Here is a 26,029-nt window from a genome sequence, read left to right on the forward strand (position 1 = left end):
TTGAGGGTCGCTTGGCGCTGTCTATCTATGGGAGCGGGTGGGCGATGACACGTGATGGAGGGCGTGGGTGTGGGCGTGGGAGTGGTTGATGAGAGACGGGTGGGCGAGGCGCTGAGGCGGTTTGGTGGTTTGGTTGTTTGGTTGTGGAGGGTAGAGGGAAGAGGGAGGGAAGAGGTTTGGTGTACGTAAAGATTGGGTGTCTATCAGTCTATCTACATGTCTGTCTGTCTACATTGGAGGTCTGTATTCTGGGTCTTGGGTTTGAGATGGGTTGACGGATGATGGATGAATGGAGGGGTGGATAGATGATGGATGATGCATGGATAGATGAATAGAGAGGTTACGAGGCGGATTTTCTGGATGGATGCGTGGGTGAGTGTGTAGGTTGATGGATGGATGAATGAATGAATGAACGAAGAGCGTGTGTGTGTACAGAAAGAAGATCATCTATCAAAATTGAGAAAATCGATAGGAAAGGAACGGAAGTGGGATGATGTGATGTGAAGATTATGTGGGAAGTTTTTCCTTATAATTTACGAGGTTCGGAGGTTTCTTTTCTTGTCCTTTTTTTAACGTTTGATTATTCGTATCTCTTGTTTTTTCTATTTCCTGCGTCTTCTGCTTCTTCTTCTTGTTATTTCGGACTCGGAAGTTCGAGATTTGGATTTCTTTGTGTATGTATGTGTGTATATGCTGTGTTGGGTTTACATATCTGCATGTAGAAATTTGAGTTGAGCTCTCCTCCTTATTACGCACGCGGATACATCATCACATCATACGAAATCTCTTCTTATGCGTGCGGCTTATCATTCCTGCTCATAAGCTTTTCAATCCATTCCTCGGGTATTCATCAATTTCCGGAGCGTTTTCAAAGACGTCGAGTAGAAGGCTTTCTTATCAATTGGAATGCGGATATAGTGGTGAAGGGGAATCGCGGTTCTGCTTGATTTCATACCTCATACCTCATACCTTGTTCATTCATTTAGATCTCTTCTCTTCGCATACGCTGTATCTCTATTTCGATTTTAGACAGTCAGAGAAAGATAGATGAATAGTGCAGTTGAAAGGTTTTGGAGATATATACTCGTTACTCAAGTTGCTGTTTGATACTTCGCCTACGTCTTTATCTCACATTCTCAGTCTCGTTTTCGAGATATTTTCCAATATGGCTTTACGAGTTGCTCAAGGTATGTACTCAATCTCGAATCTCCACACCCCCAAATAAAATTCCAACCCCCCAAACCCTCTTCACAAAATAATCCATCTAATTGCCGTCCTCCACAGTCTGCGGCATCTGGTTCTGGCTCGCCTTCGCCTTCTTCCTCTTCGTCATCTTCCACCAATCCAACCTCGTGCTCCCCACCCCCAACCTAGATGCACCCTCCCAATTCCACCCCTCCATCTCCTCCCCCTCCCCCTCCAAACCCCTCACCATCCAACAACGCATCTCGCGCTCCGAATCCGCCTGGCGCACCTCCGTCTCGCTCCGCCACGAAATGGCCTCGCACCACCCCAAATACCCCCACATCCCTCTCTTCCCTGCCCAAAAACTCTCCGACTTCTCCAAAACCCCCTACACCCTCTGGGATTTCTTTCCCGCCACCTGGACCTGTCCGCACGATATCCAGCGCGTGGGCCGTCTCGGCGACGGCGGAAAATGGGTCTGCGGCATGAGTCTCTACGAAAAATATCGCCCTTCTTCTCCATCTCCCACCATCTCCTCCTCCTCCTCCCCCCAAACCGCAAACCCAGACGGAAGCGGCATAACCATCTACAGCTTCGGCGTGAACGACGAATCCACCTTCGAAGCCGAGATGCTCGCGCGCATCCCCAACGCCCAAATCCAGGCCTACGATTTCTCCGTTTCGAAATTCGGACCGCAGCTCTCCTCGTCCCACGCCGCGCGCGCACACTTCCACAAGTACGGATTGGGAGCGAAAGATATGCCATCGCGCACGCCGCCCTTCTACACGCTACAGACGCTCATGAAGCAGAATAATCATTCGTACATCGATATTCTGAAGATTGATATCGAAGGTTCCGAGTACACGGCGCTAGATGCGTTTATGGATTTTCATGATGAGGAGGGGAGGTTGCCCATCGGTCAGGTCATGATCGAGTTGCATTTGGTGGATGATGAACATGTGCATTTTGAACGCTTTACAAAGTGGTGGGAGCGGCTGGAGAAATTCGGTATGAGACCTACGTGGTTCGAGACGAATTTGTTGGCGGTGACGTTGGGAGAGGGGAAGACGGATCCCAGGTGTGTGGAGTATGTGTGGGTTAATGTGAAAGATGAGAGGAGTATTTTGTTGGGGGAGTAAAAGCTTGGATCTGGGGAGGGGGTGTAAAAATGTCCCAGAGATCTATATTTTCTTTTTTTCTTGCGTGGGTATCTGGCCCTGGTTTGGGATTTGGTTGAGGTGATTGGATTGGGACTTTTGGTACATAAGGGTATGGAAATAAGTCTGGCTGACTGATCAAGACAGCAAGAGGTATGTTTGTAAAGGAGATGTATATTATGATATAGAATCTATCTAGCTGAAACAGGTCTGCTAAAATGCGTGCCTTGACAACACTAAAGATTTTCCAAGTCATAATATGTCATCCAAAAATAGAAATGGTATATGGAAACCTACATCCAAGCATCTTATATGTGTGACGCAATCGCAATGGAAGCAACTCCAAAAATGTTAGGCTAGTACGATATATATCTCACAATCAACAAAGCACTTACCTCACACTCTACAACGATTTCTTCCCCTCCTCACCCCTCTCCCTCCTTCTAATCAGCCCCTCCAACCTCCTCAACCCAAACATTCCCGGAAGCACCAAATCAAAAAACCAACTGCCAATCCAATTTCTCGCAAACCAAACAATCCACGTCTTATTACCCCTCCAAAGCGTTCTCTGCCCCCCTTTCACAACCGCATCTACCACTCCCTTTGCATACTCCATATTGGGCATCGCGTTTCCACTCTGACTATGTTTTACTCGGGTCTGGAATTCATCTTCGATTTCGAGGTAGAGGGATGAGGGGGGAAGTGTGCGGGGTGTGCGCGCGATATTGGATTGTACGCCACCTGTTACAACGACCATTACGCGCACGGAATAGGGAGCGAGTTCGAGACGGAGAGTGCGGGAATAAGCGTGCAAGGCGGCTTTGGAGGCGTTGTAGACGCTGCCGAAGACGTAGGGGAGGATCTGGTGGTGGGGTGTTAGGATATTGTTTGAAGCAAAGTGATGGTTCAGACGGGAGATGGGACGAGAATATGAGATGGACTTACAGCTGCTAAGCTTCCAATATTGACAATGAGTCCCTTGCGTTTAATCAATAGAGGTACAAAAGCCTGGCACATAGCCATGACCCCAAAAACATTCGTCTCAAAACAATGGCGCGCATCGTCCAAATCTACATCCAAAGCAGGGAGCGTGCAATTTCTCCCCCTAAGCTCCATACATTAGCAGCGCATTCCCAATCGCATCTCTCATCATGAACCCTTCCACAATCTCTCCCAGAAAAATGTTCCTCACTCACGCATTATTAACCAGCACATCCAATCCCCCAATCTCCCCATTCTCAATCCATCCCTCGATTTCCCTCTTGGCTTCCTCAATACTCTTCCCATCCGTAACATCTAGACTCAATGTTCTCATACCATATTCCGCCAAATCTGTTATCTTAGTCGCCGAGCGAGCGCTGGCAATAACGAGATAGCCGCGAGCATGAAAATCGAGGGCGAGGGAGTGTCCGATTCCGCCTGCAGTGCAACTGCAGGTTTGTTAGTTTAGATGTATGGTATGAGGAGAGAAGGGGAAGAGGTACCCTGTGATTAGGACTGTTTTTTGGGTGGCCATGATGAGGTAAGTTGTGTTAGTATAGCGGGTATATTGAAGAAGCAATCGCAGTTACAAGTGCACACTGACGGTTAAATGCTAAATACGAAAATGGGAAGGAAGGAATGTAAAGCTAGAGACTGCTCTAGGAAAGGAAAAGCGGGAAGGGTCTCGGGACGCAAGGAAAGATGTCTTCCGCAACGGAAGAGGAACGAAAACATTATACCACCTTGAGCCAAGATGAAATCATACTGTGAAGCTTGGACTTATAAATTCCGTTGGAGTTTATTTATCTTGAAGCTTGAAAGTTGTGGTTTGTGGATAAGAAAGATGGGGGATTCACGCTTGGCTTATAGCTTGATAGTCGTGCAAGGTTAGGTACCACCATCTGTAGATTACATAGAAAAACCAAGACACCCAAATAGAAGTTTATATTGAAAACACGCATTTTCAAATACTTCTCGAATGATATCAATATCCAATGAAATATTCATGACGTGGATGAATGATGTATAAAAAAGCTTTATGTGTATATATTTGGCTTTCAATTCAAGATAGTGATCCATTTCATTTGATATCAAATATTGAAAAGACAGAGTCTTTCGTGTGTCCCAGAGTTTCCAACTTGCCGCAAAATATTTCTTGTCCTTCCTATAACACATGATCATTTTGATTCTGATATCTCAACATGTCAATGGAATATGTGATCATTATAAATGTCCATTATATGGCTTCTAAATACATAAATTGTAATGCCAATATGTCGCTCATAAACCAAGGCCCAAAACGCTCTCGATATGCAGTTGCTATGATATCTATTCAACGCCAATAACCATGCAATTCAAACCCCAGACCTGAACGCATCCACCATAACCAAACTAAAAAAGGGTGTTTTTCTTCCTAGGACTTTCATCCTCCTTGAGCAAACATTTGCTTTCGAGCCATCTCGCAAATTTCGTAGACGGGACATCGACTGCCCTCCAAAACACATCTGCTGTCCATAATATAATTGGTCCATAAACTAGTAATCCGGCTGCCCAAAAAGCATGTCTACCTATGAAAGAATCTTTTCCAATCGTATTTTCGAACAGGGGTCCAAAACGAGGTTCGAGGATTGTGAGGCAAAGATTGTGCGTCAAATAGAGGGCATATGATATATTGCCTAGATATTGAGGAATTGGTAGATTGAAAAGAGATTGTAAGCTAGTAAGTTGTGTGCATGCAAGTACGATTTGAAAGGCTGCCAGACAGAACCAAACTCTCTGCCCACTATATGGTTCCGGAGTATGCGCATTGAGGGTTGAGAGGAATGGAATTTCGTCAACATGCTCGTTTGTCCAAGAGGAAATATAAAGACCACATATAACGTTGAAAATCCAGAATACCTTCATACAAATGTTTTTATTGGATGCCGTACTGATACTCGAAGTCTCGGATGCTGTATCAATGGATAATTTTCTGGTTTCATCGCCAAATTCGGTAGTAGGAAGGATGGGGGAGGATTCGGCAGAGATGGATGGCGTCGAGTTATATGATTGGAGGAGTGTAACTTCGGCAATGAACATTCCGCCTAGAAATTCAACGGCGTGTAATTGCGCGCTCCAGAAACAGAAAGACATGATGCATGCTAGAATGAGGAGCCGCATATTTATACGAGCATGAGAAAGCCCAAGTATAACAATAAATAGAAGCATCGATTGCGCGAATTCCACAGGGATTGTCCAAAGTGCTGGATTATAACGTGGCAGAGGCAATGAAGGGTCGTCCCACCTCCAGGATGATTGTAAAAGCTGCCAACAAGTTTCGTACCAATTCCCAATCTGGGCGCTGAGTGACCATAGGGGAAATCCGTATCGAGCTTCAGAGAGCTCATAGTATACGGCCATAGACATTATAAGGAGTGTTATGAAGGATGGCAAGAAGAGACGGACTGCGCGGCGGAAGACGGACGACGATAATGTAGATGCAAGTGCCGAGTATTGTTGAGAGTGTATTTGCTTAAGAGGTTTGTAGGTGAGGACGAATCCAGAAATTATGAAGAATATATGTACCATTGGCCTGGCAGAATATAGTACTCGAACAAATGGGAGTTGTATAGGTGATGACGGGGCACCATCCTCATAAAGTCCATATGGCTCAGTCCACCATCCAATATTCTCCTCAGTATAATGCCCCATGAACACGATGAAGGAAGCCACCCCGCGGAGGCCATCGAGATATGAAGTGGGATGTAACTTTTGCGTCTTTGGCGAACTAGGTCGTATCGTTCTTCTCTGTAAGAAACTGGGTATACATCCGTATGCGAGCTTTTGAAGTAGGCGTTTCCCTGAACTCAAGACGACCGTGTAGTCAGAATTCTTCTGCGAATCTGGTTCCATTATTGCCCATAGCATTTGGGGTTTATACCCCTTGGCTACCATCATGAGGAACAGAGTTAAGTACCGACAATACCTGATTGTGCCGTACTGTTAAGAGTCGTGATAGTTTCTATGAAAAGAAAGATGTTCGATTCTCTCACAAAGATCGAACGGTTCTGTGTGCAGTCTAGTATTTCTGCAATGCCATGTAAATATGTTGAAGAAACTTAGCTGGGATATCTAATCAAAATCAAAGATCTCGCAATGAAAGTAAGAGAGATTGGGGTAAGGGAAAGACATGAAGGAAATATTCACTCGGTAAGAGCATCTACTCATTCCTCAAACCATACAGCCCTCAAGCATTTGACTCAGTCCACAGTCATAAACAGAGAACAAGCCTCTTTCGGATGGATCGACTAATTTGCGGGGGCGTCGCTGGTGAATTTAAAGTTATATTTTTACTCTCAAGCTCCGATTTGTCTTGAATTGAAGCACCGAACTTTACCCCTTTAGCTTTAGTTCAATGGCACAGCATTTCCTACTCGTTGCCATCCACTGTTTGCAACAAGAGTAATGCTTGAATAATTTGCTTGTTGATACTGAATGGGATGATATTTCCGTACCGGACATAGCACGTCGATCAGTCACGCTTGTGGTTTGTCGATGAAACGATCATTTTGTTTCGACTTTGTTTCCCAGGAAATATCCATAAGTAAATGCTTGATCGATCAAATCCTTGTGTTGCATTTTCATCTCTAACAAGTCTGCAGAGCCACTGCTACAGTTTCTGCTTGAGGTGCATCATGCAACTTCGAAATCCTGCTCCTGTTGCGTGGAAGGGTGCGGTTCGAGTAAATGCTGCAATTAACCAGTACCTACAACTTGAGGTAAAAAGTGGCAAGATACAGTGGGATATCTCCGCCGATAGAACCACCAGGGACATCTGTAAACTGAGCTGCTACTGGTGATTAGACTGTTCAGCTGAGCGGGTGGTGGAAGCGGGAATGTTCTCTGACCAAAAAAGTATCTCTAAGTCAGGAGAACCTTGTTTGATGGATCCCGGCCCATGGGAATTCCATGATGGAATGTATTGGTGGAGCACGGGAAAGACCCTGACTAAAGTTGGAGGTTTCAGACCACCATCTGGGATTCTTGAGTTCTAGAACCATTGGAATTGATAAAAGATTGCATAGTTATACGATATAATCTAAATCAATTCCAAGGTTGGATTCTTCTAATAGCAAACTGTAGAGGTAGAGGATAGGATCCAAGAAGAACTTCCATGGAAGGATGGGGAGACATCATGTGTCCCATCGTCAGTGTCGCAGACTCGCCGTGTCATTTCTGAAATCTATGATGTGGTTGAACATTGAAGAAAGTGATCTAGGGTTTATTTGTTTAACATGGACATGGCGGCGTGAGTTGTGATTTGTCAAGTATTATATCAATCCTTTTTTTTTCTTCAGATCATATAAGTTACCACCAAAGCTTCACTACCGGCTTGGCATCTTTTATCCAGTGGTGTCTACGATAGATATCGTTATCGAGAACTCAACTCTGTACAAGGGAAAGAACTCGCGCAGGACCTTCAATTTTCATACTTGATGTAGGATAATTGTATTCACATTGCTCAACTTACTTACTCAACGTCTTGTGTGTACAAATGCTGATATCCACCATAACCAGATCACTCTTTAACCAAATCTACTAATGTTTACAACAAAGTATAAATGATGTTTATCATTATCAGCCTCGTAAACAGATGACGAACCCCCTAATATATTTCCATCCACAATCCACAAATCCCTGGCAAGGTGTAGTAATACTTCGACAATTCAATTAATTTGATAATGAATATCGTCATTACCTCGAAATTTCTTGCGGCGGGGTGGATTTGAGATATACACAATTCGGCTGGCTCAACGTGCTTTTGCTTGCAAGTCTTCAGTCAATCTGACACGAAACATCAAAGGCGCACCCTACATACCGTGCCGTCGACTCTGCGGACCACGCCGAACATATGGCGTATAATTGATTCGGCTTGAGTGTTCCACGTTTGCGCCACGGAATTTGATATCTCTTTCTTGTCAAATGTCAAGCTATCGCTGAGCGAGCTGAGGTAGGTTGGCAATGACCAGTCTCATATTGAGATTTTCGCTAGGGGCTTTGATGCCAATTGTGCCATCATCGTGCCAACTAGAGTCTGCGTTGCATTAATGAAGGATCAAAGCTGAGGAAGCCTGCACGTGGTGTGTACAATGTATCGGATGAGGGTCGGTGCTAGAGTGATATTGGGTACATTTCCAATGCTTCATGTGTAGTATGCCCAAGTTAATGGGAGGAGCGAACAGATACTGCCTCGATTCACCGCTTGGTTTGTATATATCAACATCTTCAGTGCTACTTACATGGGTAAGAATACTTACACAGACAACATAAATAAAAGACAAAAGAACGGTACACTAGACAAGCTTACACCACTGGAAGGGAATGTGAGGAAATGAGATATAGTGCAGATGGATCATTGCAGATACTAATCGAGAGGGGACTTCTTCCTCCCTTTCCCTCTATTTTATGAGAAAATCGGCAAGGAGCCAACGACACGCATAATCAGACTCTTCCGCAGAACGGCATCTATATATAGTATCATGGTAAAAAGGCGTGGAGGGATCATCATCCTTCATCGCCATTTATAATATTCAATCGATCTACGTACAAAGTGCATTTAATAAAAATGCTGTCTACCTTCAAGCGTAGATCTCTTTTTATGTTTACATCTTGCAATCTTGCCCTCATAGGAAGAGAAATAAATCAACATGTATACTTCAAGTGGATGAGACATTGTCGAGTGGCGCACAAATTCACAATTGGAGTGTAAACTCTGGCTATTGAAGGCATGGCCTTTTCAACCATAGTCAGTCCGATAACATATCTTTCCGATTTCCCCTCTCTTCCATTTTATGACAATTCTCTCTATTCTGTTCATCCCCTATCTCCTTCTACCAAGGCACTTCCGCTCCACCGAAGCCCGCAAAGGCTCCTGAAGTCATCTCCTTGGTTGCTGTATCGATCTCTTTCAAAGTTTTCATCGTTGGTGAGCAAGTCCCCCTAAAACTCAGACATCTTACCTTTGTGAGAACCCCTTCTGCACTCTGTTCCACGGTCATCGGTGGCGCAGGAACACCAATACTATCTGCAAAAGTTTGTCAATTTTTTGTCTGGACCCATCTTCGTATGATTAGTTTTCTCTCTCTACAATAGTTCAATTTTGAGGACCCCCCGGGGTGAATAGTCAAAACTATCATCTCCTCCTCATCATGTATCCTTTTGGCAGAATAGTGCACTGCGTCTTTGCTAGCTCCACACGAAAGTGTTGACGCTCTGGGCATCACAGCCCCAATACTTCCCAAGATGCTCCCAATAATCACAAACTTTGCGATAGTGGAAGCTCTGAGAAAGGGAAGGCCGGTTTGATAGAGGGCAATCGGCCCAAGTGTATTGGCACAAAAGTCATTTGCGATAGATGAAAGCGGTGTATCAACTGTTGACCTGAAACAGGTTCAACTCCCAGCATTTGCGACGAGGACGTCGATCATTTCAATATCCCTAGCCTTCAAATATCCAGCAAATGCTCTATGAGAAGTTTCAATCTCTCTCGTGGAAGTGGTGGAAATCGAGAGGTAAGTGATGATTAAGTCACTGTTGTCGGCTTTTGAAAGTGCTTTGAAAGGGGCAACATCGGTCGTTTCATTGCGGACTGTCACTACCACTGTAGTGTTGGCGTGTTGAAGTGATATGGAGACGATTCCAAAACCGATTCCTGAAAGAATTTAGAACGAAGTGCCTGTATACATATTATGGTTACTTGCCCCGATTTGCGCCTGTGGTAAGATATACAGTATTTGGTGCCATTGTCTGACAATTCGCTTTTGAAACTCTTTTTCCTACGATTGTAATGGATGAAAGACCAGAACGACTGAATCAAAACTTCTGGATCCAATTTCGACTCTGACGCAAACAGGACACTTTTATGCTACACCCCAACTTCCAACAGTGGAGTTGGGCATGGTACATATTGAGCGCATGACATGGCCGTACAATATCAGTACCAACAGTTAGTCGCTATAGTAGGTAGCTATGCTGATGAGATCACTAGATGGTGCATGGATTGACGGGACACTACTCAATTTTTATTTTTTTATTTTTAAAAAACGAATTCATTCTCCAATTGTTTGATATCAAAGTTCACTTCTTTCCTATTCTATTTCCAATAACTGATTATAACAATTTCTAAGATATTTAAATTGATATATTGAATAGTACTCACATGTCAATTTTTTGTAATGTCCCGTCAGACTGTACACCCATTAGTGGACCTACAAACTCTGTCTCCCCTTCCGGATCGTCGAGTGATCATATCAACTCTCTTTATGCGCAATATTGGTTTCTTCGATGTGACTAAAATTTCTCGTTGTCCTATCGAAGAATGCAAAAAATTCAACAGGAAAACGGTCACGAAGTCATCAAGTCGTCTAATTGTCTATTCGTCTATCGACATTGCATCATACTCTGTAAGCGTTAGTGTCAATAAGTCCACTGCATATGATATAACATCTCTCCTCTGTTAATCTGATCCTTGCCATACCATTAACAGCTGCAAGACCGACCAAATATAATTCTCGATACCGCAATGAGCCAGCTCAAAAAATATCACTCGTACATAGATCCAATCAACCAACAAGTATATACCAACTGTTGGAATCTTACAATCTATGCTATCTTACCTGCATTTATCCTATATACACACGCCGCCCACATACAGTCATTCTAGTCGCCGGTTGTAATCCCATAGTGTGCAAAAACCCCTACAAATTCTAGCTCGAAGTCGGTCTATATATTCTCAGTTTTCAAAAAGCTGTTCCTACACGAAAGAAAAGACATCTCAAATTCACAAAACACATAAATCCTACCATACATATCACCTCACATCACATCATATCAAACGACTCACCCACTCCCTCAAAGAAAAACTCCACAGTCCCCTCCCCACCCAAAAATGTCCGAAGGAATCCAAGTCGTCGCAATCTTCCACCCCACTCCAGGAAAAGAAAATCGAGTTCGTCTCCCCAACTCCTCCTCTCAAATCTCTCTCTACCTAAACTTAACCTTCCCATCTTACAATACACTCTTTTAAATCATTCCGATCTTCACTATCCAATTCATCTGCCCACACACAGATACACTAACAAATCCACTTTCACCAGCTCAAACAGATCCTCCTCGGTCTCGCGAGTAACGTCCACGAGAACGAGAACGGCGTTGTGAGTTATCTTATCTGTTTTTTGCTCTCTCTTCCTGAGTGTTAAATACATCACATTCTTTATCTCAGCATGCCCAGGTTTAGGAATTGCGTATTCGTGATACATACACAAGTATCTTGAATGAATATTCCGCCCGTCTTTCGAAAATTGTGTTGTTGAAGAGTTCTTTGGAAACGGACACTACTGAGCAGGGTGCGGTGTTGAGTATAGAGATGAGAATGTGAAGGTAGATGCTGGGCTTGTAGTTTGGGGGTGATTGAAAGGATAGTTTCGAATGCTACTATATTTTTTTACTTTATGGATCATTCATCACAAGGTTGTATTGACCTATACTATTAGACTTACATCAAAGTTGGCACAACGTTCAGTGCCCAGGTGGGATCAGCAATAGTATGAATAATCAATACAAGTAAAAGTAAAAGAATGACATGATGTTCAATGTGAAGCTAATTGTGTATAGTATTTGATCTCAATAATAAGAACAGATATAGATTCGCCTGTTGCCAATATATCCATCCGCTGCCTACATAACTCATGTGCATGCGACTCTAAGAACTTTTGCTCTCATCTATCTAAACCTTTTTAGAAAAAACGCCCCGAAATGCTGTCATTCTGAATTGTATTCCAAAAGGCATTATCAAACCCCATCAAACCAATGTACCAATATTCCATCTATCTATAGACGATCCAACAAACCCGCGCTCTCCAACATCAAGATAATCGAGTGAACAGCATTTCTGACACTAGTCTTCTCGATATCAACGGTGAAGTCGGCCTTGGAAGGAACCTCATAAGGATCATCAACACCAGTAAAACCCTTAATTTCACCGTTACGAGCCTTAGCGTAGACACCCTTCTTGTCGATCTTCTCGGAGTGCTCAAGACTGGTAGCAACGTGAACGAGATAGAAGTCACCATACTTCTCAACCATTTCACGAGCGTGCTTACGAGCATCCTCATATGGTGCAATTGGTGCAGCAATGACGGCAGCACCGGAACGGGTCAACTCGGAAGCAACGAATGCAATACGGCCGATGTTGCGGGTTCGATCAGCACGGCTGAAGCCAAGCTCCGAGGAAAGCTCGGCGCGAACAGTCTCGCCCAATAAAAGCGAGACAGAACGCCCACCTTGTTGGTTGAGGGTAGTTTGCAAAGCACGTGCAATTGCGTCTTTACCAGAGCTGTGGTAACCAGTAAGGAATACAGTGAAACCTTGAGCAGAACGGGGTGGGTGAGATTCTCTAAGAACACGGACAACTTCTGGGTAGGAGAACCATTCTGGAATCTCACGACCAGAGCGAAGTCTAGAACGAAGCTCAGTTCCGGAGATGTCGAGAGTACGGGTACCTTGTGGGACCTCGTCCTTTGGTCTATATTCGTCGCTATCTGGGAGGTAAGTCATCATTTGGAAAGGAACGACCTCAATTCCGAGCTCATCCTTGAACTTCTCAACAGCGTATTGAGCATCGTATGGACCATAGAACTCCTCTCCCTTGCTGTTCTTTCCTGGTCCGGCGTGATCACGTCCGACGATGAAGTGTGTAGCACCATAGTTCTTTCTGATAATGGCGTGCCAAACAGCCTCACGAGGTCCACCCATACGCATAGCGAGAGGAAGAAGACCAAGAACGGCCATTCCGTTGGGGTATCTAGGAAGGAGTGCCTGGTAAACACGGACACGAGTGAAATGGTCAATGTCACCTGGCTTGGTAAGACCAACGACTGGGTGGATAAGAACGTTGGCTTGACGGGCTCTAGCGGCACGAACAGTCAACTCTCTGTGGGCTCTGTGCATAGGGTTTCTGGTTTGGAATGCGACAACCTTGGACCAGCCGAGCTTGTCGAAGTGGAGTCTCATTTCTGCGGGGGTATCTTTTCTTATATTAGTAGCTTTCTAGAGTTTCTAGGAACCGAATCACTCACATCTTAAAGCAACGTAATCGTAATGTTCTAAACGGTTGATGGCGTCAATCTTTCCTCCAACATAAAATTCAGCTGCAGTGTTATATAGATATTTGACTGCAGGGTGATCGGCATCACCACCGAAAACCTCCTTGGCTTCCTTCTCCCTATCAATTTGTTAGATCTTTCTCATAAATCTAGGTCGGAGTTACACACTTGTTGGGTCTGTAAACATCCTCGACGTTGATAATTGCAAGGTTTTTGTCGTCACGGAAATCGCGAAGAGTAACTCTAGCTCCTGCTTTAATTCCTAGCTCCTCGATTTGTTCTTGCGATACATCGAGTGTAATTGGCATACTGAAGACGTTGCCATCTGCCAATCGATTGTTCTCAACGACACTGTAAGATGTTAGGCTGGTAAAAGTATTTCCGAAAGCGCAGTCTCGTACCCATTGTAATCCTTCTCGGTCATGAAACCTGGTAGTGAGGAATTAGCAATTGTCGTCGAATTATAGATAGATTTCTGTTATCGTATCTTGGCAGATTTTATTCAGAATGGCGGGGTCATGATGCCCCTCCATTAAGCGGAAATGACATACCTTCAAGGGGAGAGAAACCACCACTTAAAATCAATTCGAGATCGCAAAGTTGTCTCTCAGTGAGAACAACAGCGGGAAGGGTTTCGGCCTCTGTTGCAAGTTCATTGTGTCTTGACAAATCTCTTGCGAGAAGATCTCTGTTGCGATCGTTAGTCAATTCGCATCCTGAACCCCCAAGACTTCACACGGTCTTATTAGTTTCGCATTCTTACTTGAGGACACCACCATGAGGAGAGTTTGCCATATCTGCGTTTAAAGGTAGTAAAAAGTATGAGTTGATTCAAGCAATACGTGAGAAGAATTGAGGATATTAGAGAGTCCTCTGAAATGTGCTATGTATGTATGTGTGAAAAAGTTGAAGAGGGAGAGAGAGAGAGAGAGGTGGGATGGATAGACAGAAAGCAAAAGTCCAAGTAAGTTAAGAAGGAGTGGGTATAAATAAGTTACAGAGAACGAACAAGGACGATACTACTTTTATAATGTCCGTATCAAATTATGTGCCTACCAAGAGAATTAATATTTTTTTTCTTTACTAAAAGCTTCAATATCCTCTCACCCGCCTTGTATGGAACCCGGTTTGGGAAAGGCATGACCTAGAGGAAATGACGTGCTCGGTAGCTCTTCACTTACAAAGACGCGTATGTGAATGATAATGACACGTAAGGCTATCAAAGTATTAAACCAAAATAGATCTTTAATATGGAGAAGATGTTTGATAGCCCGAGATAACCTTTGAATGATGTGGGAAAGAAATGGGATATGGGGGGTGAAAGTATAAATGTGGATTAGTACACCTGTATATGTAACGAAGGGGGGAAATCATTTGTCAGAATGACCAAAGAAAGTTTTACGGAGATGGAGATGGCAATGGAGATGGAGATGGAGATGGAGATGGTAACGATAATATACCGAATATATAGTTAATAATAATACTTAGATATATCTAATTGTCAAGTGGAAGGCTGGAAAGCTGGAAGGGTTTAGTCTTGGTATGTTCTACTATCTATCTGATTGATTGACATTTCACTGTTACCTTCTAGACAGCAATAGATATGATAGGTAACGCTCAAATCAAGATTGCTTTGCATGTATGTAATAAATTGAATGTCCACAGTTTGACAGAGTTGTTTTCAAGCAATGCTTGTTTGAACCCCATATCATTTTCCATTTTGATTGAATAAACGTCCCCCTCCCCCTTTCCGCGCGGCACCTGAACCATAGATTGCTACTTTTCTCAATAGGGGGGGGGGGGTTAGATGATGTAGGCCGAGTCGTTAATTATTCTATTAAGACCGGATGTTTCAAATTCATGTGGATCTTTTCTCGATGATAATGATATGCAATCGTCCGATATGAAATAACCAAGGTGTATCTCAACTTTTTATAAGGATCTTCTGGAATCTTTTTAACTTACGTGTAATAGAGTTATATATACACATGCCACTTCAGTTATTACGATCCAGACAATTCATGAAACAGTCTGCATATTCATATGAAGCAAAAGGCAAGGTACTTTCAACGTTCGCTTCAGGAAGGATATGTTCCTGCAGAAGAATGTTCGAAAAGAAGAAAGGAAAGGAACCTTGGAATGGGTGAGAAAGGATTAACCTCACGTGAATGACGATAGAATGCCTTTGAACCATAAAATGTTATCTTATCGTTATCTCCGTACATACGTCCACGGAATTCGGGCTCGGTATTTGCCGTTCTTTATTTTGATGCTTAGGGAAGTTTGAAGAAGTGACAAACTTTTGAATTTGGAAACCTCAAGCCTTTTTCTGCCAAACAATTTACTACAACAAGATGTCTGTAGTAGCAGGTTTGAAAGGCGAAGCTTCGCAACAAGCTCGATCGCTGGTAAGTAATTATAAATGTTACCCTGCAAGTGGTTGCCACTTCGATGTCACAAAAGTTGTGATGCCAAGCAAGGAGAGGGAATGTCCGATTGATATATCCATACTTACTTCTAACTCATAGTATCGTCAACTACTGAGACAAGGTGGTCAATTTGCAGCATACAATTTCCGAGAATATGCGAAACGTAGGACAAGGGACTCATTCAGAGAGCACAAGGACGTTCAAGATGAGAGGAAGGTCCAGGAACTGATGCAAAAAGGATTGAAGGAGTTACAAAGCTTGAAGGTACGAACAAACGTGTAGCGGCAGAGAACTCCTTATGATACTGGGAGGTCTTTTGGCATTGGGATCTGAACTGCATGGCGACTTTTGGAGGAGCATGCATATACGAAGTTGGGTAGGAAATGAAGGTATACTGACGGTCTCCGCAACAGAGACAAACTGTCGTTAGTCAGTTTTTCCAACTGGATCGATTAGTAGTTGAAGGTGGAAAATCGGTACGTACTCATCAGACACCATCGCATAGAAGATATGTTGCTGATTTCCGATGTAGGGAAAGCAATCCGGGGAAAGAAATGACATAATGAGACAAAAAGACACAGGGTAAGAAGTCCTCCTAGTGCAGGGTCTAACGTACAACTCACATTATGTAGATTGGACTGATGTTTCCGGACGGTTGTGGATTGTGGACTCAAGGAAATGCTATGAAGTTAAGACGTTTGGGCCTGGTTGAATGTATCACTATACATGGAGTTCAATTGCACTTTGGTGTTTGTCCGGCGAGACATTCTTATACCAAGTAATTCGGGAAACTCGCCCCTCAGCCAACAAGGTGGCATGAAAAGGTGCTTAAGTCGGTACATAACTTATACAATTGTTCCATAAATGCACAATGGTGTCCTGAACGCTTCAGGATTATGGGAGACAGTTTGAAGCAGCAAAAGGTACCTCTCTTGGTCTATGAACGTCAACTTGCCGGCTTACTAGAATGGTCGTCAAGAGCACGTTGCATGGCAAGACTCCCTTGCGTCTAACTTTCAATTTGAGCTTGAGTGGAAATTTTGAACAGTATCATTAACTATAGATAAATCAAACTTGTGTGCCTTCCAATAATTCTTCTTCTTACCTGGCAAGAGATGTTAAAATTACCTACGAAGTAGTACTGTGAGCTGTGATACACAATCACGTGATGTCATAAATGTCTCTCTCGATTTGCTTTGGGCGTCACTTCTCCATTTCATTTGATCCCTCCGCGCTTTGTACTTATCCATTAATATACTAGGTATTTAACGGTCGCAAGTGGGTATGTAGTCTTGGGTGAAGCAATTCAACCCTCGTTCAATTCATTATCGCGATTGCGCGCTCAATTGCTAACATGCATTTTACTAGAAAGTCTGCGTGTAGCTCAGTGTATCCATATCGAACGCGCAGCCCCAGCGTCGCAAAATCCGTTCCAACAGCCTCTCTGAATGCGATCACAACGGCACAAAGTCTTATACGTTCAAAGCGGACCAGAGTACGACACAATCAAAACAAACCTCTAAAGATCAATGCGTATCAAATAACTCAAGCCTTACTTCAAACAAAGTATCATTATTTGCATCAAATACCCGGGATCCCAACTCATTGATATCGTCGGTCGAGCTTAACACCTCGTTCTCCCCGAATAATTTTTCTACACAACGCGCCGATATGCCCGCTGTAAGTTTCTACAAATTGGATCCTCATACCTAATTGGCAGGTTGTCATACTTTTGTCTCTTCTTGTGAGGCTCTTCGTCAATCCGCACACGTTCCCGGTGGTGCTTGGTTAGAAGCTCGAAGCTAACAATTCGTTCGCAGTACCGAACAGGTGGAAGACGGCAGAATCGCACGGGCTATGTCGACCATGATATACTCGAGGGAATTCCAGTAAGACAATGGCGCCGCGAATTTGTGACAGTGGCACCTCCACCTCCTCAGGAAAGCAGTGCCTCTCAGAACGATATTTGGGCAAAAGAGTTGCCTTGGGGAATGCCAAAAGACTCCCACTTATTACCGCAACATAGTCAAGATTTGCTACGCGCTGCGCGATCTGGAAAGATATACAAGCGACCTACTCCTATGGATGAAGAAGAACAAGATCTTGAAGCTATTCTAGGAGACAAGCCGGACAAAAAAGAGGAGGAAACTAGAGATAGCGGTTTTACAGCCCGTGCCTGGAAGCAGATTCCTGGTCACCAAAATGCGTCGGATATGGACTTTCTGGCCAAAAGAAGGAAGGGATTAGGCTCTACAATTCCTAAACCTGCTCCAGTTCCCACAGTTGTACAAACCACAGTTCGCAGGACGGATGCTGCAGGCAATGAGTACCTGGAAAAAGTCATCGTGCCCCATGGCCAAACTGTTGTAGGGGATGTTGTTTCTCAAACAACCATTCCTGATCCAAACGCGATCGAGGGTACGCCATTCCGACGCAAGGGCCCAGTTGGTAAGAAAGGGAAACGAGGCCCCGGAAGGGGACGAAAGAAGATATTGCCTACTTCTACCCCCAATGTAACTAGCGAACCATTGGGTCAGAATGGCGATGCGGCAAACTCCCACTTAGGAGCTGATGTAAGTCAATGATTTCTTAAGAAATTTGTAGTGGATTTTCTAACATTGGCACAGGGAATCAAAATCGAAGGTGAAGGTGGTGTGACTCCAGCGAAGAACCTCGATACCGAGATGATAGATGACTCAAATCCGGCTTCGGATGACGATGACGGGGATGAAGGCGACCAAGGTGATGATGATGATGATTCCGTTGATATCCATAATTCTCCATCGAGACCACATAGAGACTCTTCCCAAGACCATAACATTTCGACTACGCAAGAAATTCCAAAATCGAGTAGCGTTGATGTCATGATGGGTGGCACTGATATTCCCGGGCCTACGAAATTGGAACTAGAAAGAGTAAAGGATGAAGGGAAATTCGGTAGTCCCTTGAAGCAAATAGCATTGACTACATCCACAGTCAACACTCCTACGGTGTCCCCTACCGAAACTACTTCGCGGGAGCCCATATCATTTTCAACCGAGAATACTCATGTTCCATTGGCTCCCGTTGAAAAAATCAACCAGGAAATGCTATCAATAGCGGAAGTCTCCGCCCCAACCGAGCTACCCCCCATTCCGCCCCATCCCACCAAAGAGCATGAGGAGGTATCCGTGGAACTCCGTGCTGAAGAGGAGGAGGAGGAAGAGATGCTGCTTGATATCCTCGAAAATACAGGAAATCCCCAGGTCGGTGCAGCAAACCTAATAGAGGCCGAGATTCCAAGTCTTAGTCCCGCTGTTCAAGCTTCAATTCAGTCTCCCGTCAAACTTTCACCTGTAGCGGAAGAGAAAACCCCTCAGAATTTTGCAGAGCCTTCCCCAACACCTGTCGTTGAAGAACTACCTACGGTATCTAGCCAAGCCACGGCTCCAATCGAAGAAGCAGAACAGCCAATAGCAACAGTTTCATCCACTTCTCCTGTCAGGGAAATAGAGCAGCCAGTAGCAACAACTTCTACCGCTCCTCTGGTCAAAGAAGAGGCTCAGCCAGCTGTCTCAACTTCACCGCCCCTTGTAGCACCAGAAGCTACTGACCTTGCCGAGGTCGTCGTGGAACCAACTGAGATTTCCCCGCCAACTGAGGAAACCAAACAAGCTGAACCGACTGAACAAAACGAGCCGGTCGAACCAAGTGCATCAACTGAGCCAAAAGAGTCAGTTGAGCCGGAGGTGGTACATGAGTCGAATGATATAGACATGATAGACGAGTCAAATAAGCCAGACGTGGTACATGATTCAAAGGATATAGAGATGACAAACGATTCAAATGAATCCCATGAGCCTAATGAGCCACACGTGGCAGAAGAGCCAATTATACCAGCAGAACCAGTCAAGCCCACAGGCGAAGAAGAAGATGAAGATGACTTTCCGGATTTATTAGGTGGTCTAGAGAGGAATCTCTACGGTAGCTCGCAGCCGCCTGCCACCTCTCTAACATCAGCGGTACCATCAGCATCAATCGCATCAGAGCCTACAGAGCCCATAGAGCCTAAAGAACCTGCAAAGCCCACAGAGCCTATAGAGGAGAACATCCCATTACCTAAGGAGGTAGAGAGTGATACCAAAACAGAAGAGAAGGAGAAGGATGTAGAGGTCGAAGAAGAAACCTCAACATCTTGAAAAGACTATATTTATGTATACACACGCGCATTATGGATATGTCTATCATTCACGTACTTGTTTGGACTACAATACACACCCAGATAATATAACTACATTGCGTTTTTTAATATCTTGGAGAGTATACATTGGTGTCAGAGGTGCAGGTGCAGGTGCTTTTGTTATTCAGAGCTTTCGCTTTGAGGATTGATTCACAATATGGTTTTCGGCCTTGGGGGATTGTATATATAGATCACTAAAATGTTATCAACTACTTTCTTCTTCCAACGCGCAATTGTGAGGTGTGTCGATGTGAATTTATCAATTTGTCGCGTCGTCTTGTCTTTGTTGAATGGAGTGGATTGGATTGGATTGGAATGTATTGAAATTCGGCGTTCTTGTCATTTTTCTGAGTAGGTATCTAGACGATGTTAGTAGGAGAAGGAGAAGGAGAAGGAGAAGTATCATTTATATCGTGGAGAAATTTCCTTTGGTAGTAGTAAAAAATCGGGTGCGGATAAGATATTAAAGATAAAATGGGATGGAATGGAAATGTTATGAAAATGAAATGTAACATGAGATTTATTTATCAATCGATCTATCTATCTATCGATCAATCAATCATAAAACAAGAATTGCATGTTGGAATTGGAATTGGATTTTGTCTTTGGATTTGCACTTGTGCATGTATTTATTTTTATTTGCATTTTTATGATTTACAAGTCTCTCTCTTTCGCTTGTGTCTTGCTTGATGTGATTTGGTACTATGGTACTATGTTAATAAAAGGGGGGAGAGAGGGGGGGGGGGGGCGGATGGGGTAATATATAGATTTTGATATGGTATGGTCTGATATAATATAGCATCCCCCCCCCTCCCTCTCTCTCTCTCTCTCTCTCCCCATTCTAGGTTATCCAGAAAGGTGTATATATATATATAGATATATTCTGCTACTTTCTCATCTTTTCTCTCCTGTTCTATATATACTACATACAGTATTAGCCAGTAGTTAATACTCGTAAATGTATACCACCATAACATAGAATGTGGAATCCGGATCCCGAGGACAAATTGCATCTCACTCCCCTCTCCCTCTCCCTCTCCGCTCCCCCTTTATTCATACGCAGACATACATTCACACCTCACACCTCCACAAAAACATCCAAAGCACAATCTTCAAAACAACACAAAAATACCACAAAAAATCATCTCAAAATGCCAAATTCTCTTGTCACTAGTGTCTTATCTGTCTAAACTATTTCTTTTGAGAGAAGAAGGAAAATACAAAGAAGAAACCCCTTAAGAGCACAAAAAACAAAACCATCCGCCCAAAATTCATAGGTATCAATCATCAATTTCATTCTTAATCTTTTCTCTGCTCTCTTCTCTCTCATGCTTTCACACTGTCATCTCATCTCATCAATCTTGCTTTTCTTTTCTTCCCCTTTCCCCTCAAATATCTCAAATATCTCCCCATTTTCTCCTCTCAAACCACCATACGAATCTCCGTCAATCTATCATTCCCCCTTAAAAACCCCTCAAAAACATATCCCCTTTCCCTTTCCCTTTCCCTCCAAAACCCAAACAAAACCCACAAATCCCGCTGCGTAAAAACAAACACCTCATAAACTGCAGTTCACAACCACCATATCATCACAAATGCAATGAAAAGTAGTAGCTGTGAACCCATGCGTAAAAGAGGAATCAAAAAAATGTAAGGAATCAAAGTGTAAAAAAAGGGGGGTATGCATTCCATTCCATTCCATTCCATCCATTGCCTGCCAATCCGACAATAGAGCAAGTACTTGAACATCAAAGAAAAAAATAAAATAAACCCCGATTCGTGAAAACTTGTTGTAAAAGGTGTAAAGAAATAAAGCTATGTCTGAAACATGCAACACAATGATTGATTGTGTTCGAAGCCGAAAATCGAAACTTGTAAAGTGGTGGAAGAAGATCAAATAATCAGTTTTGTTGTGTCCTTTCTGGCTGGAGATTGTAAATTGGTGCTGCTTCCCATACTCCGCAAACACAAGGCGATTGTGAAGTTATTGTATCAAAATATGTTCACCACCAAAGGTAAGACATATGTCTCAAACAACCCCTCCAGAAAATCATCGTCTGGCCAGACCCTCCCTTTCCTTGAGGCGACTAGTTCTCCATCCCTCATACCAAAGTTCCCTACTTGCCTCCCTCAGTTCACCTCTCCATTCTGCAAAGATTGCTTCCTTCAAACGTACAAAATCACAATGTTCAACATTCATCGGATCCGCAAAACCCCATGGGAATTTACGACCAATAACATCGGGTTCATACAAATCAGGGCTGATGATTGAGAGAGGCAAATAAGGAATCTCGCTAATTTCCGATTCACGTTTATGGCGACGAATGGAGCCCGAGGAAAGACGCTTGGAATTGGGAGAACCACCCGAAGAAGCTGAACCATTCTCAGAAGTAGCATATTCATCTCTTTCATCGAGGCGGCTTTGACTGTGGCCGATAATTGGGCTTTCGGGTTCATCATCTAGTCCGAGTGCTTCAAGTGGGTCGAGATTAGCCTTGCGCAGACTATCCCAAACCGTCTTCTTCAAATACGTCATGTGGGCCGTTGTAATAGTGTCGGCTTTTGAGATGACCGGAATCACAGTAGTTTTTCCTTGCAATGTACGAAGGACTTGTAAATCAAGATCTTCATCGAGACTGCCAAACAAACGAGGGCCTGTACCAAATACTCCAAAATGTCCATTTCCATTTGCGATCACATTCTTTGAATCTTCAATATTTTGGTCCAGGCGTGTGGGGTCGAGAATGAGGAATACAGCATGGATGTGTGTGTCTTGAACACCTGGAGCTCTCATAACCTTCATTTCTTCCGTGAAAGTTTCTTCGAATTTGCTTTCGAGAAATGAAGACATATCTCGAAGTTGAAGATCCACGACATTTTTATCCAAGCCTTCTGAATCCCACAAGGTTACACCGATCCGCTCACCTTCGATTTCCGATTCGATATAATGCGAGATGAAATTTCCAGACTTGGGGGTACGTGGAGCAAATATATCTTCGGCCAATGGTTCGGGCTTCGATCTCTTCTTGGGAGGGATAGCGAGGGAGGTTTTGAGGAAATTAAGGAAAGATGTCTTGCCTGCACCGCGTGCGCCAACGATGAGAACACTGCAGAGCCATTAATAAAAGTCAAGAAAGAAGAGCATGTTAAAAACTTACTTAAAAGGAGTAGGATCTTTACGTCTTCGCACTCTGCGAGGACTATTAATTGTGCTCACGGCACTGCTTGCATAGCTGTATCTTCCACGATGTGTCATGCTCTCTGATCTAGCATAAGGATCAACCCAACCACCATTCCTCGCGCCTGAAGGAACTGGAGGAACTGGCACACTGAGTGTGCTACTCATTGTGTAAGATCTGGATTGCGGATCCATTGAAGCACTTCTCGCACCTTGACCACTATTTCCAGACGTTGCCGAACTCGGTCTGTCTTCACCACCAAACGAGGGAAAATGTGTCGGGACAGCAAGGTCGGGAAGACGAGGTGGAGATCTAGGGATCGCAGCTGCTTCGCGAAGGAGTCTTTCACGCTCTTGCTCTTGCAATTGAGCAAGATCCTTCTTATGCTTGGAGTTTAAATTTCCGGACTTGGATCGACGAAGTAATAAACCACCCAGACTGGAACGACGAGGGGGATTGGCGTTATTATTATGCTTTCCGTTCTCTGGAATTCCTGCTAATCTCTCGGCACCATGTGATGGTGACGTTCCAGGAGTTCGTGGGCGGATTGAAGAAACCATCGTGTAGGTTCGATTTAATGGGAACAATAGTGTTTGTCGCAGAATTGACAGGGAAGGCTTGGTTTGATCAAATCGTATTGTATTGTATGGTGAATTGACTTTTAATTGAAGTGAAATTTGAAGAAAAGGGCGAATGAATGGATATCTCCTTTGGAATTAAATTTCCCTGTAGGCCTTGCTAATCATTAATAAAATGGATTATGGAGAAATACAAGGTTTGGAAGAAGATGGGATGGGAAAAAGCTGAGGAAGACGGAAGAGAGTGAGTGAGCGTCGGGCTGGAAAATAAAATATAGAAAATGAAGAGTTCGGCAGTGAGATTGATGAATTGAGATTGCGAATTACTTTTTGAATGAATTATGATGTGAATTATTTCGCTACTCTCTCTCTCTCTCGCGCGCGCGCTATCTCTCTTTCTCTCTCTCTCTTTCTCTGTCTTCTTTTTGGTTGCAAATGAATGAAATGGATCAAATTGTTTTGTTTCTCGAGTAGTGTAGGAGACCAGAGGTTCTTCTTAACTTATAACTTATAACTTATAAGACGAACTACGACGGCTTTTTTTCCTTTTGTATTTCCATCTAATAAAATGGGAACTTAAAGCAAACGACCGTATTGCATGAATTCTGGTGATATCGAGAGATGAAGAAAGGTATACGGCTTGAATCAATTGATTTGCAAATAAAAGAAAAAAGAATTGATATCAACATACCCGTCCGGCAATGATATCAAATGGATCCAATGTGCTCCAATTTTGATTTGGGAGATCCTTGATAAGGCTGTAACGGTCCAAACTTTTCCATGTAATGCTAGTCGCTAGCTTCGTCTTTGGCGGTTTAGTTTCTCTCTGCCCTCTGCCCTTTGAGCTGAAATGAATGAAGGGGTAGGCAGTGCTGTACGGGGAGATGCTTGAGTCAAGAACTAATGTATGAGAATGATGTTTGGATCCAAAATTGGGAGAAAATGAATATGGAGATTGATGCGTAGGATATTGAAGACGTCCACTGGTGTGGTAGATGGATGTCGATGTAATTAGATGAACTGCGTCGACGCAATCATGTAGACGAGTGACGAACGGATGTTAGATTTAATTGATAGAAGTAGGTATTAATACAGAACCGTATACGAGTAGGTTTAGGTTGGTAGGTAGATGGGTAGTCGTCGATATTCAAGATAGAAGTCATCCAATCATATGTAGTATAATAGTACTTTTGAAGATATTCAGACAAAAGCTACTATTCGAGTACGTAGATTCAAAAGTACAATAAAGAGAAGAAGAAGCTAACATACATTCATTAGCTACTAAGTAGTCAGTTATCATCTATTATTATCGTTCTTCCATCAATCTAGACATCTAGTATTCTGCATGTATCACCATTTCTCATTCATTGTACTTACTCCCTCTTCCCTCTCGTGCGATCCAAGCCAATTGATCGTATAGAAGCGAAAGAATCTCAAGCAAGTATCCAAGTATTCATTCCCAGTATCTATTATTCAACGATTCAATTGTTCATCCAATTCATGCCATCAATCAATCACTCAACACTCATCCATCCATCCATCCCCCCATTCATATATTTAAACACCCTTCTTCCCTTCCAAGTTCCCACCCACAATTCCACAGCGATCATTTCTCAAAATCCCCTCTATCCTCCGACCCATCACAAAACCCGTCCGTCCATGTCTAGACCCGTACCACAATACACAATAGGTAGGTACACCACATTATCATTCGCCATTCGCCATTCACCATTCACCACCCATTCTCCCTCCTCTCTCCTCTCTGTAACGAATTTCAGGGGCTCCAAAACCATTGCAAGTCAGTAAAAGCCACAGACAAACCAATCATATACTATTCCTCCCTCGTACATTCGATACAACGATACCAATGATACAACGATACCAATGATACAACGATACCAATGATACAACGATACCAATAATACAACGATACCAATAATACATACATACATACAAATCTACATACAAATCTACAAACCTACCCAAGTCCACCCATCCACACACATAACACACTAAGAAAACAATCCCCCGTCCCTAGGTAACTAACAAGGAAACCCCCTCAGTGACCCCTCGGAAAGTTTTCAGAACCCTTACGTACCTAGCGAGGATTGGACAGGCAGACAGGAACGCGAGATTTTGGCCTTTCACGCAGGGGTACC

At 43.5% G+C, this 26,029-nt stretch overlaps 8 protein-coding genes across 8 annotated transcripts; 3 read left to right on the plus strand and 5 right to left on the minus strand.

Annotated features, from left to right (window-relative positions):
• Positions 1-1,165: 1,165 nt before the first annotated feature.
• On the plus strand, positions 1,166-2,324 carry EAE97_007469 (uncharacterized protein; the record flags this gene model as incomplete). Its single annotated transcript, XM_038877984.1, has 2 exons — positions 1,166-1,187; positions 1,285-2,324. 2 exons carry the CDS (start codon positions 1,166-1,168, stop codon positions 2,322-2,324), a joined length of 1,062 nt encoding a protein of 353 aa, XP_038731469.1.
• A 421-nt stretch (positions 2,325-2,745) lies between these two features.
• On the minus strand, positions 2,746-3,858 carry EAE97_007470 (uncharacterized protein; the record flags this gene model as incomplete). Its single annotated transcript, XM_038877985.1, has 4 exons — positions 2,746-3,204; positions 3,288-3,447; positions 3,539-3,772; positions 3,827-3,858. The coding sequence occupies 4 exons, from the start codon at positions 3,856-3,858 to the stop codon at positions 2,746-2,748; spliced, it is 885 nt and encodes a 294-aa protein (XP_038731470.1).
• Positions 3,859-4,715: 857 nt separating this feature from the next.
• On the minus strand, positions 4,716-6,257 carry EAE97_007471 (uncharacterized protein; the record flags this gene model as incomplete). The annotated part of the gene is made up of 1 exon (XM_038877986.1): positions 4,716-6,257. The coding sequence occupies one exon, from the start codon at positions 6,255-6,257 to the stop codon at positions 4,716-4,718; it is 1,542 nt and encodes a 513-aa protein (XP_038731471.1).
• Positions 6,258-9,193: 2,936 nt separating this feature from the next.
• Positions 9,194-10,106, minus strand: EAE97_007472 (uncharacterized protein; the record flags this gene model as incomplete). Its single annotated transcript, XM_038877987.1, has 4 exons — positions 9,194-9,387; positions 9,451-9,735; positions 9,760-10,014; positions 10,064-10,106. The coding sequence occupies 4 exons, from the start codon at positions 10,104-10,106 to the stop codon at positions 9,194-9,196; spliced, it is 777 nt and encodes a 258-aa protein (XP_038731472.1).
• Positions 10,107-11,934: 1,828 nt separating this feature from the next.
• Positions 11,935-14,622, minus strand: EAE97_007473 (uncharacterized protein). The gene is made up of 7 exons (XM_038877988.1): positions 14,573-14,622; positions 14,229-14,517; positions 14,017-14,153; positions 13,867-13,894; positions 13,634-13,816; positions 13,439-13,584; positions 11,935-13,387 (listed from the first exon to the last, which is right to left on the minus strand). The coding sequence occupies exons 2-7, from the start codon at positions 14,258-14,260 to the stop codon at positions 12,192-12,194; spliced, it is 1,722 nt and encodes a 573-aa protein (XP_038731473.1). The 5' UTR covers positions 14,261-14,517; positions 14,573-14,622; the 3' UTR covers positions 11,935-12,191.
• A 1,197-nt stretch (positions 14,623-15,819) lies between these two features.
• Positions 15,820-16,536, plus strand: EAE97_007474 (uncharacterized protein; the record flags this gene model as incomplete). Its single annotated transcript, XM_038877989.1, has 5 exons — positions 15,820-15,873; positions 15,994-16,158; positions 16,308-16,370; positions 16,427-16,476; positions 16,527-16,536. The coding sequence occupies 5 exons, from the start codon at positions 15,820-15,822 to the stop codon at positions 16,534-16,536; spliced, it is 342 nt and encodes a 113-aa protein (XP_038731474.1).
• A 1,029-nt stretch (positions 16,537-17,565) lies between these two features.
• EAE97_007475 (uncharacterized protein) lies at positions 17,566-20,072 on the plus strand (the record flags this gene model as incomplete). The annotated part of the gene is made up of 3 exons (XM_038877990.1): positions 17,566-17,574; positions 17,715-18,467; positions 18,522-20,072. 3 exons carry the CDS (start codon positions 17,566-17,568, stop codon positions 20,070-20,072), a joined length of 2,313 nt encoding a protein of 770 aa, XP_038731475.1.
• Positions 20,073-22,163: 2,091 nt separating this feature from the next.
• On the minus strand, positions 22,164-23,852 carry EAE97_007476 (uncharacterized protein; the record flags this gene model as incomplete). Its single annotated transcript, XM_038877991.1, has 2 exons — positions 22,164-23,220; positions 23,272-23,852. The coding sequence occupies 2 exons, from the start codon at positions 23,850-23,852 to the stop codon at positions 22,164-22,166; spliced, it is 1,638 nt and encodes a 545-aa protein (XP_038731476.1).
• Positions 23,853-26,029: the final 2,177 nt, after the last annotated feature.

This window comes from Botrytis byssoidea (genome assembly GCF_014898295.1).
Source record: "Botrytis byssoidea strain MUCL 94 chromosome Unknown BBYS_014, whole genome shotgun sequence".
NCBI classification, from domain to species: Eukaryota; Fungi; Ascomycota; class Leotiomycetes; order Helotiales; family Sclerotiniaceae; genus Botrytis; species Botrytis byssoidea.

Coding starts and splice junctions, on each gene's coding strand:
- EAE97_007473 (XM_038877988.1), bottom strand. CDS start 14,260: ATGGCAAACTCTCCTCATGGTGGTGTCCTCAA. Junction 13,817..13,866: donor ACCGAGAAGGATTACAATGG/GTACGAGACTGC, acceptor AACATCTTACAG/TGTCGTTGAGAACAATCGAT. Junction 13,388..13,438: donor CGATTACGTTGCTTTAAGAT/GTGAGTGATTCG, acceptor ATATAAGAAAAG/ATACCCCCGCAGAAATGAGA.